Source organism: Pezoporus occidentalis, unplaced genomic scaffold, assembly GCF_034315485.1.
Source record: "Pezoporus occidentalis ecotype Australia unplaced genomic scaffold, CSIRO_AGI_Poc_V1 ctg244, whole genome shotgun sequence".
Lineage (NCBI taxonomy): Eukaryota > Metazoa > Chordata > Aves > Psittaciformes > Psittacidae > Pezoporus > Pezoporus occidentalis.
Genome location: NW_026914330.1, coordinates 701,861 through 715,695, shown reverse-complemented (window position 1 = coordinate 715,695; position 13,835 = coordinate 701,861). Strand labels below are relative to the sequence as shown.

At 63.7% G+C, this 13,835-nt stretch overlaps 1 protein-coding gene across 3 annotated transcripts; it reads right to left on the bottom strand.

The window, feature by feature from the left end:
* Window positions 1–584: 584 nt before the first annotated feature.
* DPYSL5 (dihydropyrimidinase like 5) lies at window positions 585–13,207 on the bottom strand. 3 transcript variants are annotated; one of them, XM_062622664.1, is made up of 13 exons: window positions 13,168–13,204; window positions 8,429–8,693; window positions 6,904–7,062; window positions 6,490–6,669; window positions 6,310–6,378; window positions 6,049–6,093; window positions 5,733–5,808; window positions 5,040–5,196; window positions 4,121–4,262; window positions 3,653–3,795; window positions 3,366–3,573; window positions 1,996–2,164; window positions 585–1,394 (listed from the first exon to the last, which is right to left on the bottom strand). In XM_062622664.1, exons 2-13 carry the CDS (start codon window positions 8,687–8,689, stop codon window positions 1,309–1,311), a joined length of 1,695 nt encoding a protein of 564 aa, XP_062478648.1. In that variant the 5' UTR covers window positions 8,690–8,693; window positions 13,168–13,204; the 3' UTR covers window positions 585–1,308. The 3 variants fall into 3 exon arrangements, with proteins under 3 accessions (XP_062478648.1, XP_062478649.1, XP_062478650.1); XM_062622665.1 differs by having other exon boundaries at window positions 3,366–3,577; window positions 3,657–3,795; XM_062622666.1 differs by lacking the exon at window positions 1,996–2,164 and having other exon boundaries at window positions 3,366–3,577; window positions 3,657–3,795; window positions 13,168–13,207.
* Window positions 13,208–13,835: the final 628 nt, after the last annotated feature.

The window sequence follows — 13,835 nt, the reverse complement described above, 5'->3', positions numbered from 1 at the left end:
CTAACATGGCTGCCCACAGCGATGTTGATATTGTTGGCTGAATGGCCATGTCTGCCTGTCCGTGTCCCTGTGTCACTCACACTCTTCCCTGTGTCCCACATCCCAGGGATGCTCTCAGCACTCTCCTGGGCACCACTTGCTGCAGTGGTGGGTACCAGGTCTGGTGGCCACGTGTTGAACCCAGTGCTGCCATGTGGCCCAGGCCGGGGCCTCTTCCACAGTGGTGGGGTCTGATGGGTGGGCATCCAGGGAGAACATGGAGATGGTCCGGGACCCCAGCGATGTCAGGGTGCAGGCGCACTGGGAAGCAGGGAGATAGGGGTTCATCACGTGCCATATCCCCACCAGGACCCCCCAGGCAGGCACGGAGGCCAGGTGCTGTGAACGGTCTTTAATGAGCAAACAGAGACGTACCGCGGGTTCCTAAAACGGCCAATATTGACTACCTAGGGGGGAACAGGACCCCCACACTGCCTGTGCCTGCCCGCCCCCCCCCCCCCCCCGACAGGGACCCACCGAGGAGGGTAACAGGACATGGGGAATATTTCACATCCCACATGGCTCCCAGCAAAGAGGGATGTGTGTGCATGTGGACACCTGCCAAGGAGATCACATGTGTGTGCAATGAACAGGGCACTGAGAACACACACAGAGCAATGTGTATGTCTGAGACCGTGCATAGCATGACACACGTGTGCACACACACAGGTGGTGAGGAGCCTGCTGGTGCTTCACATGGAGGAATGCACACACATGTGCATGTGTGCTGTGAGCATCTCAGTCCGTACACGGGTGACACACGTGTACACACACACACATGGCTGTGAGGAGTGTGCTAACACCTCTGCATGGAGGGATGCACAGGTGGGCGCATTTGTGTGCCCATGGGCTGCAGTATCACACTTGTGCAGGCTCACGCGTGGGGCTGGAAGGGGTGTGGGGATGGAGGGGGTCAGCCCAGGGGTTGGAGGGGGGGTGGGGGTGTCCCTGCTTCTCCCCTAATGCTAGTGACACAAACCACTTCAGAGTATTTCCACGTGATGCACAAACAAGTCAAAAATTCACTGATCCAAACCCAACGTGCAAACAGAAAAGGGCCGGGGGGGCTCACTCGCTGCCCCCGTCCCCTCCCGCTGGCCGGGCTGCAGCCTCCCGGCCTCCAGCCCACCGCACACGGCTGCCGGCACAGCTCGGCCCTGCGGGCAGGACGGGGGCCAGGCACGGCCCCCCGGGGCGAGGGGAGCCCCGCCGGAGCCGGGGGGTCTGTGGCCGGCACCTGGTCCTCAGTTGGGGGACAGGTCCTCGGCTCTACCAAATGCCGCTCGACCGGCCTCCGGGGGGAGCGAGAATCCGGGCCGAAGCTCGCTTTGGAACGTGGTCATCGATCTGAGAACCTGCCAGACAGATGCAGGAACAGGCGTCAGGGATGCCAGCACCACGGGACTAAGGGTGCTCTGCATCCCCCGGCTCCCCTGCAGCCCTGCTCCTGCCTAGGCTGTGCCACGTGCTGCAGCACCAGTGCCTCCTGCAGCACCAGGACCAATGCTGACAACCCACAAGGCCCTGACATCCTGCCCTGTGCCAAGAGCACTGAGTGGGATGCTGGCAGGAAGCATGGTCAGAGGCTGCCAGCCCCAGCACAGCCACCACAGGAGCCAAGCACTGCAGTTCAGGGTGCAGCCCGCCCTGCTCCTGCCCTCACACGCCATGAGGCTTGGTCCAGCCTGGCACATAGCATGGGATACCCGCCATGTGTGTTTGGACAGCACCTCAACCCTGCTGCCTGGCACCCCGTGCCCAGCTGGAGCCCCACTGGTGCAGCCACGAGATGGACGGTGCATGGAGGAACGGGTCCAGGGATGGGGTCAGCTCCCTACTCTGCCATGGGAGCGCGGGCATGGCATGGCTCCTGGCCCAGGAAAGGGGAAGGACACCCTGGGGGCAGGCCCTGGGTCAGGGCTGGACATGGAGCCGGGGCTGCCCGGACCCTCTTACCGGAGAGGCTGAAGCTGGACTCGTGGAGGTCCCTCATGCCCCCGTGTCGTGTGGCGGGCCTTGTGGGGGTATCGGCCAGGGGCGTCCCCGTCTCTTTTTTCCCAGCATGCACAACCACGGCCACGTCCCCCAGGTACGGGGTGCGATCCACACCCCGCAGCTTTAAACTCTGCCAGAAGGGAAAGAAAGAGCAGAGAGAGAGGGTCAGCCTGGTGGGCACCACACTGTGCTGGGTGAGGGGCTGTGGCTAGGAAGGGGGGAGAGCATGGTGTGCCCTATGGCATGAGCAGGGTTAGGAGTGCCCGTGCCTTATGGCGGGGTGCGGATCAGCCGGGTGTGGGGAGGAGAAAGGGGTCCAGGGCATGCTACGGTGTGGGGAGAGGGCTGTGGTGTGGGGAGGCACTGAACGGGGTGTGACCAGGCTGCGGGGCTCCCGGTGCAGAAGGTGCCAGGGCAGCAGCTGGGGGAGGCAGGTGACCCCGGTGGCACAGCCCCTCACCCCCATCCCCATGGTGATGCCTAAGCCAACCCCCCCCGCAGCAAAGTGCTGGTGTCCCCCAGTGCTGTCCCTGGCCAGACATGGCTCCAGCCAGGCACCCCAGGGATGGGGTCTGAGGACATGTCCCACCAGTGCTGGCCATTGTCTCCCCATGAGAGCTCTGGCACACCACAGTTGTCCCCTTCTGTCACAGCACTGGCACCACATCAAGCACCCAGCGCATTCCCTGCAGCTGGGTGCAGAGGGGGGCACAGAGGGGTCCCTAACACCAAGGTCTGCTGGAGGTCCTGGGTGTCACCCCTGGGCAGCCCTGGGACCAATGAAGCAGATGGGGCTGGCAGCAGTAGTCAAGCCCCCCATGTGATGGAGAGGAAGAGTGCAACCTCTGCAGTCTCCAAGTGTGGCCAAGACCTGCCCTGCAGCCCAGAGGGTGCATGTCCTGGAGGCCCTCCTGTCCCAGCCCCTGCCGCGCTGCATGTGGGGCCACCGTGAGGCTGCAGAGGGGTGACCCAGCTAATGGAAGAGAGCCTGGCACAAGAGCATTGCAGAGGGCCCCGATGCCTGGCACATGTGTTGGTATGACCACTGGTCACCATAGCACAACATCCCCAAACCCTCTATGCAGCCAGCACACAGGCAAGGACCCAGGGAAGTGCAGGAGCTGGTGGGGTCCTCCACTGCACACCACCCTCAGGACCCACCGCTGCTGCTGCCCTCTCCCATCCCCTGCATGAGGCATGCTGCAGGTTGGTACCAACCACAGCACAGTGTGGCACCGTGGTGGCGCAGCAGAGACCCATCCTCCCAGCACCAGCAGCCCTGCCCCATGCCGCGGCACAGCCCTGCACGGCCCTCACCGTGCCCCCCATACCTTCTCCCGCTGCACCAGCTTCTTGTAGACAGAGTCCGGGAAGGAGCGGAGCGGGCAGAACTTGCCAGTACCCTCGGCGCACATGAAGACACCATTCTCGTAAACCACGCGCCCACGACTGATGGTGACCAGGGGCACCCCATGGCATCGCATATTCTCGTACAGGTTGATGTCCCCCCCCTGCACCTGGGTGCTGGCCGAGATGGTTCTGGGTGGGGGGACAGGTTGGTGAGGGGGTGCTTGGTGGCAAAGGACCACTTCCCAGCCCCCCTGCTGGCTGCACCTACTTAGTGGCCTCAGGGTCCCAGACGACGACATCGGCGTCAGCCCCAGGGATGATCCGGCCTTTGCGGGGGTACAGGTTGTGGATCTTGGCAGCGTTGGAGCTGGTCACGGCCACGAAGCGGTTCTCATCCATCTTGCCCCCAACCTGGTGCCAGAGTAGGGTGAGGATGTGCAGGGCTGCATCCTGCCCCAGCCCTGCACCGCTGCCCACCCCAAACACCTCATAGGTGCTGCTGGGGCCATGCCCCTTGCAGGGACATATGGAATTGCACTGGGGAGCACCTTGCTGGCCCCATGCCAGAAGTCACACACCCCATGGGTCATCTTGGGGATCAAGGAAAAGGACCTTCCATCCCAAAGCAGGGGCCAGCTCAGCCCAAGTTGGCCCCAAGACTGAGCCCCCCAAGAGCCAGGGAGCAGCCCCATCTCAGGGGGGCCTGTGGGCACAGAGGGGAGTGGGACCCTCGTACCACGCCTCGCTCCCAGATGATGTTCATGCGGTCCTGCACGCCGCTGACGCCGTGGGGGATCTTGGTGAAGTCCTCTTTGCCCATGGCTTTCTGCTTGGTGCTGAAGGGCCGGTGGTCAGAGGCCACGATGTTCAGAGTGTCACTGCAGGAGGACAGGGCAGTGCTGCTGATGGCCTGACCAGGGTGGCTCGGCCATAGTCAGCTGGTGGTGGAGTGCCCAGGGAGCTCAGCACCCAGGGAATGGAGCACCCACATAGTAGGATGCCTGAGGAGCTCAATGTACAGGGAGTGGGGCACCAACATCAGGGGTTGTTCAGGAATCTCATTGCCTGGGGAGCCAGATGCCTAAGTAGGGGGGCACCCCTGCTATGGGGTGCCAATGGAGCTCAGCACCCATGTATTGGGGTGCCTGGGGAGTGGGACACCCATACAGTGGGGGGCCTGGGGAGCTCAGCATGCAGGGAGTGGTGCACCCAGAGAGTGGTGTGCCCAGGGATTGTGGCACCCATGCACTGGGGTGCCTGGAAACCTTAGCACCTACTCCCTGGGTGCCAAACTCAGCACCCAGGGAGCAGGGTGCCCAGGAATTGGAGTGCCCATGCAATGGGACATCCAACATCCCAGGTGCTCAGGGCATGTCTGGGAAGTGAGGCACCCAGAGAGCCGGGTGCCCAAGAAGTGGGGTGCTGGACATGTGGAGTGCCTGAGGGTTAGCCCAAGGAGAGGAGTGGCTGAAGCAGCTGGAGAGTGCAGCACCAGGAGAGCAGGGTGCCAGAACACGTGGTGCTGGGGTGACGGGGCAGCTGGGTGGCACAGCACCTGGGAGCAGACATCAGGGATGCCTGGAGAGCACCAGCAAGCACAGCAACAGGTGCCCTGGAGCACAGCCTGTGGGGAGGGTGTACCCAGGGTGCCTCACTTGGCGAGCAGGCTCATGAGGTAGGCTGAGGTGTTGGTGTCCAAGCGCAGCGGCGGCACGGTGACGTAGGCAGCAGCATGGAACCAGTCCTGGTGGTAGTAGTGCAGCCCAGTGAGCGTGGCGTGTGCTGTGGTCGTCTCCGCGTACACCACCTTCCCTGTCGGGGCAGAGGATAATGTGTGGGGCACAGGCGTGTACATACACGTGTGTGTGTGCACACGTGTGCTCATGTCTGTGTCCCATGTCTGCAAGCTGAGCTCCTGTGGGCCCACACGTGCACACATGTCAAAGGGCACGTCCCCACGTGCACCCACGGGCTCCTGGGCCTGTATGTTCCCACCTGTGTCCCTGTCTGTGTAAGTGCCCATGCGTGTTCACAGACCCATACGTGCCATGCTTATCCATGCCTTTGCATGTTACGTGTGCCCACGTCCACATCCCTTCTTGCCTGTGACCTTCCTGGTGCCCACATTCACCCCATACGTATCCCATGTCTGTGGGCATGTCTGTGTCCGTGCATGTGCTCCTTGCCCATGTGTCCTTGTTGCTGTATGCCCGCATCCCTACGTGTGCTCCATGTCTGTGACACCACAAGTGCTCACACTTGCATGTACACACTACCTGTATGCCCACATCCCACCCCACTGCCAGCCTGGGGGAGGGTCATATCTCACCCTGGGCGTGCCCATCTACCTTGCATCTTGGCAGCAGCAATGACATCCCCTGCGGACATACTGGAGACGTTCACAAGGTAAACAGGGCAGTGGGTCTGCAGAGAGGGTGTCAGCGTCACTGTCCCTGTGGTGCCCCAGTTCCATGGGAGCTCCCCATGCACACAGTGGGGTCTCCCGATGGAACCAGGGCATCCACCGCCAGCTGTAGCAAAGGGGGATGCTCCAACCGCACAAGGAGGTGGGATGCCCATTGCAGTCCAGCACTGCTGTGTGCCACACACCCAGCATGCTCATGGAGGGGACCTCAGTGCAACCTCCAGCATGGGACTACTCACCCTGTTGGCAATGGTGATGACACGGTGCGTGGCCTCGGCTTCCAGCTATGGAGAGAGCAGGCAGTGAGACACATGGCAAGGCAAAATGCCCTGGCTGGGGCATGGTGCAGCGTCGGGCTTGGTGACACTGATGGGTGGTGAAAGGATTGGTGTGCATAGGAGTGCAGGATGGCACAGACAGGCACATGGTGGCCATGAAGGTGGCTCAGAACACCCCAACCACATGTGTGCGGTGACTCGGGGACACCAGCAATCACCCACCTCTTCGGGCCGGCTGATCTCAATGCCCTCTGGCCCCGTGATGCCCAAGTCCAATGCCTCCTTTGCTCCCTGGGGAACAGAGGGGATTGTCAGGATGGAGGTAACACTGGGGGCTCTGCCTGCCCCAAGCACATGGCTGGTGCCCATCATTGCTGGGCACCCCTCGTCCCCACTGCTCACCTCAGCCACCAGCTCGCCATTCTCAGCATGGACACGGGCAATGGCGCCGAAATCGCGGCAGGCCCGGAAGACCTGGTAGAGCTCGCTGTCCCGCAGCATGTACAGGTCCTTGTAGGTCATGAACATCTGGAAGGAGTTCACCCCCTTCTCCCGCACCAGTGTCTCCATCTCTGCCTTCACCTGCACCGGGACGGGAGAGGCAGCACAGCAGGGGGAGACATGGCAGATCTGGGCTCAGCCCCATGGGGACCTCCTGCCCCAGTGAGCCTGGATCAAGGCAGCTCAAAAGGCAGCCTGGGGGCTCAGACCACCCCACCGAGCCGCTAATGGGATCAGTGGGGCTGGAATTAGCCCTGGACACAGCAGCTGCTCCCGGGGGCTGAAGCCACGTTCTGCTGGTGTAAATGGACTCACCTTGGGTGACCACCAAGTGATGCCCATGTGCAGGGCGTAGTCGCAGCAGACCTTGGGGTCGGCCAGGCTGCGGCACTTCTCATAGGCGTCCAGCAGTGAGGTCTCCTTGTCGGGCAGGACATGGCCAATGATCATCGTTGTCCCTCCTACCAGGGCTGCCTGCAGGTTACAGCAGCGCTGAAGGGGCAGGATTTAGCCCCTGCTGCCCGCACCACCAGGCAGTGCTAATCTTGCCTGGCCATGAGCAGGGTAATCCCCTGGGCCAGGCTCTGTTGCCAGAGGGATCCCCCTGCACCACGCTGGTGCGCAACACCCCCACTGCAGCACCTTGACCGTGCCTGTGGCTGCCCAGTTGCACCAGAACATCTTGAGTGCATGGCACATCTGGAGACCCAAAATCCTACCACCCACCATGTCACCGACTGCCTCCTACAGCACCAGTTACTGGATTTGGGCTGCAGGGAGAGCCCCTTGGCATGGCAGACATGGGTGGCAGGAGAGGCATGGTCGCACCCGCTGGTGTCCTCAGCTCACCCAGCCTGGCTAATCCCCAAAGCTCCTTTACCAATTGCCCTCACAGGCTGGGGCAGCCAGTGGTGGTGGTGTGGTGCTGTAAGGCAGCCTCCTGGGACGGAGATGGGAAGCAGCATAGCACTGGGTGTCTGTGATCACTGCACCAGACCCTGCCCTCCCTCTGACACATTTCCATGCTCCTCACTGTGCTGCAGCATGTGACTGTCCCCCCAGCCCCTCTGCTGCAGGGCCAAGCACAGCCAGCGCTGGCCCAGCACAATGGCTGCTCTGTGTGGGGTGCTGGAGACAGCTGGCTCTGGCACTGCTCAGGCCCCTTGACACCCCCTGGCAGTGGCACCCAGAGCATGGCACCACAGGGTCCCAGGCTGGGCTGGCGCTGCAGAGCAGCCCCATGGCAGCCTTGCTGCTGTTGGTGCATCTTCCACTCTGCCCTGTGACAGCAGCATCGGCTCAGGGGTACACAGCTGGTGGTGTGCAGAGAGCAGAAGGGCTCCATCTGGGGACCAGCAAAGGAGGAGGATGCTCACAGCAAGGGGACCTGATGGATGGGGACATGGGGACACTGTGCCAGGCTGCCAGGGAGCCGATGCTGCCCACAGTGCCAGGGCAGAGCCTGCTCAAACCATGCAGTTCCCACTGGTGGGGCCTGGCTGCCAAACGCTCTTGCCTGCCCAGCATCCCCCTTGGACATGGACAGAATCATAGAATCATGGAATAGTTTGGGTTGGAAAGGACCTTCAAAGCTCATCTAGTCCAACCCCCTTGCAATGATTAGAGACATCTTCAACTAGATCAGGTTGCTCAAAGACCCATCCAGCCTGGCCTTGAATGTCTCCAGGGATGGCACATCCACTGCCTCTCTGGGCAACCTGGGTGCTCCACACCACCACCCTGCGGCACCCTAGGAGCCATGGAGCCCTCCGTGAGCATGGAATTAGGGTGAGGTAGCACATACACGGAGGTTGCAGGGGAGGCTGCAGCCAGGTAGTACCTTGGTGCCATGGTAGAAGTCATCCACACAGGTGGCATTCATGAAGGTCTGGTGGAAGTGGGTGCTGGTGTCGATGCCACCAGGGATAACAAGCTTGCCGGTGGCATCAATGACCTTGGCCCCGCCGGGGATCATAAGCTCGCGGCCCACTTGCTGAATGATGCCGTTCTCGATGTAGACATCTGCTTCCAGCGTGCAGTCATCGTTCACCACCTTCCCTCCCTTGATGAGGATCCGCATGGTGGCTGCGTTGGCAAGCATGGTGCTGTGAAGACAGACATCAGCCTTGGGGTGGCTGCTGGGTGCTCCTGTCCCGTGCAGCCCCCTGGGGCCAGGGTGACGGGGGTCTCATCCCCACTGCCCACCCCTCCCTGGACATCCCAGGCTAGTGTGGAGGAACTCAAGTCGTGCTTCTCAGCACAGAGACCTGGTGCAGACAGGCAGGGCTCCAGGCAGCCCCGCCACTGTGTGTCTGCCATGCCCATCCCCACCCTGGGCTGTGTCAACACTGGATTATCCCAGGAAATCCCTGGAGAGGAGGGGCGCTGGGTGCTCTGAGTCCCCCTGCTCTGGCTATGTGAACCTGCACCTGCCAGCACTGCCCAGCCCATGGTCCCAGCGCCCACATCCAGGCTGCTGGACCCACACCCCAGCGGAGGGTGCAAGAGGGGGCCACATCCTGCTGTGGGTGCCACACGTGCAGAGGAGACACTGCTGGGGCTTCTTCCAGGGGTACAATGCATGCTTGGGGCAGGCTGCCTGCCTTGTCCTGGTGGCACTGTAGGGTGGCCAGTGCTGGCATGGAGGGTGCCAGTGCCTCTGTGCCACAGCCCTGCACAGTGCCAGCTTTGCTGGAGCGCCCCTGGCAGAGAGGGACAACCCCAGATACAATCTATAATTCATGTGGTAGATGAAGGTCAAACACAATCGACCCCTCTGAGCAGGGACAGTACGTGTTGGCTGCATGGGCACCCCAGGAGCACCTCCCACTGCGAGGTAGGCTGGGACCCCTAGACCCCTATGCAGGGATCCCTGGGACACCCCTGTGCTGCCTGCAGGGCTGTGCCCATGGGGGCCAGGCAGTGCAGCTCTCTCCTCCTCCAGACGAAGGCCAGGACTGCATGCGGGCACTATGGCACTGCCCAGCCAGCCACAGCCCTGGTGTGAGCGGTCCCCAGGTCCCCACGCAGGCATGGCACATGCTGTCCTTGCTGCAATGCTGGGGCCAGTGCTGAGCCATGGGGCACGGTCCCTTGTGGTGAGGGGCTGGCCACACAGCTGCTGTGGCCAGGGAACTGCTCTGACTGTCCTGAGCTCATGCCAGGGATTCCCAGCCACCAGCAGAACATCAGCTGGGCAGCAAACAGCTTCCCCAGAACTGTCTGGGAGCCATAGCGGCCATCAAGGCTGAGCGGGGCTTTGCCTGGCAGCTGAGCATTCCCAGCACCATGGGTAGGAGCAGCTGCCCAGGGAAGCCAAGTGGCTGTGCCCACCACAGGGATGCAGCCACACTGGGGCTGTGTACTGGGAGCCCTTCCTGGGATGGCTCCTGCCCTGGGGCTGCATGCAGCAGTGCCAGCCTTGCTAGGGGCAAGCCTGGTACCAGCCTGTGCCTTGTCTTGCTGCTCTGACTCTGGCACAGGGTCCTGCAGGCAGCCCCGTTGTCACAGGGAATGCTCCTGGGAAAGGCGGCCCCCACCCCATGAGGAATGCTGCTGCCTGCACAGCTGTGCTGGCTGATAAGGGTGAGCAGAGGAAAACAGGTCCCATAGGAATGGAGGTGGGATGGCAACAACTTTATGCACAGCACACTGGGCACTGGCACCCCTCCCTGTACCTGTCCCCCAGCTCTGCCTAGGACCTGGGAAAGCTGCTGACACTCACACCAATGGCTGCACTGTCAGGGATGGGGGGGACAAGGAGGCAGCCCCAGCTGGAGACCTGCGAGACTGCACCAGCAGCAGCCCAGATCATTGAATCATAGGATGTGGCAAGATGTCACTGACCTTGGTGTTGTGAGGGACCACGGGAGACATGGTGGTGTCCACTGCCCCCATGAGCCTCCATGGGACCTCAGGGCAGGGGTGGGCCAGGCAGGACAGTGGGATACAGCATAGGAATGGGGGTGCAGGAGGGAGGTGGCGCATCGTACCCCAAGATGAAAGCGGGTTGCTGTGACAGACGGATCTGGAGCATGGCAGGGTGTGGGGAGGCAGCCTGCTCTGGATCCTGGTGCTGTAGCATTTCTCACTTTGAGGCATGGGCAAGGCCCCCTGACACGGGTGGGATGGAGGGACAGGGCACCCACTGCACCTGGTGCTGCATGGACCAGGGAGGGACCTGACCCATGCTGGGGTCCTGCACTGCCTTGCCCGCCTCATGGCCTCACACTGCCAGACACATCCCCACTGCCAGCCAGATCTGTGATGGGGTGAGGCACTGGATGTGGGTACACAGGCAAGGGTGAGCCTGGCGTGGGCTGGACATGATGCACAGATGAGGGATGGCAGCTCAACATGCTGCCTGTGGCTTTGGCTGCCATGAGCTGCCCACACCATTGCCACCACTGCCGTGATCCCCCCACCATGCTTCACAGGCTCCTTTCCTGACCCCTCCTCAGGGACACAGCCAGATACCCCTGTGCCTCCCACCTCTAGCACTTCCAGCAACTGCCCCAGTCAGCACACTGGTCCTATACCCTGCTCCCCAAGATGCCTACTATGGCCAGTCTGGCACAGGTACCCCGAGCTCACTCTGAGCATCCTCAGGGGCTCTGTCCCTCAGCCCTGCTGCTGTGCCAGAGCAGCACAGCCTGCCCTGGGAACACCGGGGCTCCCGCCCATGCCCTGGTGAGCTGCTGCTGTGCGGTGGCACAGCCAGCACCAGGCTGCTGGCTGGTGTGGCAAGCAGGAGGTTTCAGTGAGACAACAGGTTCCCCAGGCAGGGCGGAAATACGGCAGCAGCACTGGGGTGGTGCAGCATCCTCTGGGACCCCCAGCCAACCCCACCACTGCAGCAGCCCCCGGCTCAGCACTCCTTGGGTGAGCACCAGGAGGCGGCGGGCCACGGTGGCTCTTCCCAGCACACAAAGCAGCACGGCCATCTCGTGGGGCTTGCAGTCCCCCCAGCGCCTGCTGGCTGCTGGCCAGGGACAGCTGTGACCCCGGCAGGACAAAGAGACCCCCGCCCTGACGGGGGCTGCCAGGGGGCACCTGTTGGGCCTGGGCGGCTGCTGGGCTTGGCCTTTGTGCCGGGATGGTGGGGCTGTGGTGCGGCTGCATACAGAGAGCTGCATTGTGCGGCGAGGCTGGGGGCTGCTCCTGCACCCGCCATGGACATGGCCCCTCTACCATCCCCTGCTTTTGTCTGTGCCGGTGACAACAACAACACCCCCCCCCCCCCCGCACCCTCCTTTGTCAGGGCTGGGCACGGTGACTGTGTCTCCCAGGCAGCATCAGCACCACCGATGACACCAAACCACGACCACCCTTGTCTGCCCTTGGTGGGTGGGTTGGCATTCCCACCCACCCGGAGATGCCTCTTGAGGGGGTCACTGCCACCAGGACCCTCCTAGCCCAGCCCTGACTCCGTTTTGGCCACGGCCAGGCTGGGTGCCCGCTGGAGCACTGCACATGGGATCCCTGCCCTGCTGCTGAGGTCTCACCGACCACCCCGTGGTCGGGACAAGCTCCGGTGTGGGGTGAGCGAGCCACCACCCCGGGAAGGATGTGGGGAGTCGCGGGTCCATAACCAACGGGTGGGGGCCAGGGATGCTCCACCAGCACCGGCTGCCCAGGATGCTGGGGCCTGTGAGCAGCCGGACCCGGTCCCCGCGGGCACCTTGGCACTGCACATGGCACGGCCACACCCGGTGGCTGCCACGGCAGAGGGGTGCCGGTGGCCGGCGGGATCCCCCGGCCCCGTTGCGGGGTCCCCGTCGCAGCCCAGGGCGTGCCGGGTGGGTGCGTCGCAGCCGTCAATGCGGCAGGCCGGCGGCGCGGCGGGCACCGAGCCCTTGGGGGCTGCAAGCCGGGGGTCCGGCCCAGGACCGTATGGGGGGTCCCCGGGTACAGACTGAGGTTGGTGGGGGGTCCCCGGTGCGGGGTGCTGGGGACCGAAAGGCACGGGGCGCCGGGGTGAGGGGCGGCCCCGGGGATGCGGCGGTGGGGCCCGCTACCCGGTTACCGGGGAAGGGGGGGGCTGAGTCCGGCCGCCTCCCCGGGGCGGCCCAGCAGACAAAGCCCGGTGCCGCCCAGCACAAAGGATGCTCCGGGCGGGGCGGGGCTGGGCCGCCCGGGAGCCCCCGCGGAACAATGGCCCGGGCCCGGCGAGGTCCCCGCCCGCGACACGGCTCCCCGGGTCCGGCTCCTCCGCCCCCCATGCACCTGCTGCTCCGCACCCGGTCGCGACACGAGGCCGACCGAGAAGCCGGGCCCCCTCGGGCGGGGCGGCCCTATCGCCACACCCCGCCGAGGAGAACCCTTTGCGTTGTCGCGACAGCATCGTCTTGTCGTGACAGGTGACCAGCTATGCACGGGTGGGAGCCACACACAGCCTGTCTGCCCTCAGTCCTCCGCGAGGCGCCACATGGGCACTCTCCCCCCTCTCCTGTCGCGACACCACGGGCCTGTCGCGATACACGCACCTGTCGCGATTGCCCCACCCGTCGCGATACGGCAGCACCAAGACGGGACCCGCCAGTGCGGGAACCGCCCGACCCCGCCCGGCGCCCCCGGTACCTCCCGCTCCCGCCGCTCTCCCGCTCCGGCTGCACCCGCCGCGCCGCGATCGCCTCTCAGCCAAACCTGCGCGGCGGGGGCGGGGCCTGCCCGCCGCCTCCACCAATCGCCGCAGGGCTTCGCGGTGGGGGCGGGGCTTATGCCCACAGCAGGTTGAGCTGCGCGAGGCCTGACTGACGGGGGGGCGGGGCGGGGCCGGCGCCCAGGACCCCGCCACCTGCCCGCGCGGTTGCCGTGGCGACGGGAGCCCGCACATCGGCGGGGGGGAACGGCCCCGAGTAACCCCGTGACCCCCGTGACCCCCCAAGATCCCCCGGCCACCCCGTGACCCCTGGGACCCTCGGGATCCTCAAGCACCCCCCTGCACCTCCCAAAAACCCATTTCCCCCCATGACACCCCCGTGGTACCTACCATCCCTCTGATGTCACCCCCTGACACCCCACAGTATCCCACCGCTCCCCCATGGCCGGCTCTGACAGTCCCGTGAGCTTCTCAAAGTACAAACCCATAACACCTACTACACCTCAGCAGCGCCCAGGAACACGCAGTACGGACCAGTAACACCTACTGCAGACAAGTAACACCCGGTAACACCCAGTAAAGACCAGTAATGCCCAGTAGTGCCCCATACCACCTGGCAGACCCATCAGCACCCAGCACAGCCCTG

Coding starts and splice junctions, on each gene's coding strand:
- DPYSL5 (XM_062622664.1), bottom strand. CDS start 8,689: ATGCTTGCCAACGCAGCCACCATGCGGATCCTCATCAAGGGAGGGAAG. Junction 7,063..8,428: donor ACTTCTACCATGGCACCAAG/GTACTACCTGGC, acceptor TGTAACCTGCAG/GCAGCCCTGGTAGGAGGGAC. Junction 6,670..6,903: donor TCACTTGGTGGTCACCCAAG/GTGAGTCCATTT, acceptor GTCCCGGTGCAG/GTGAAGGCAGAGATGGAGAC.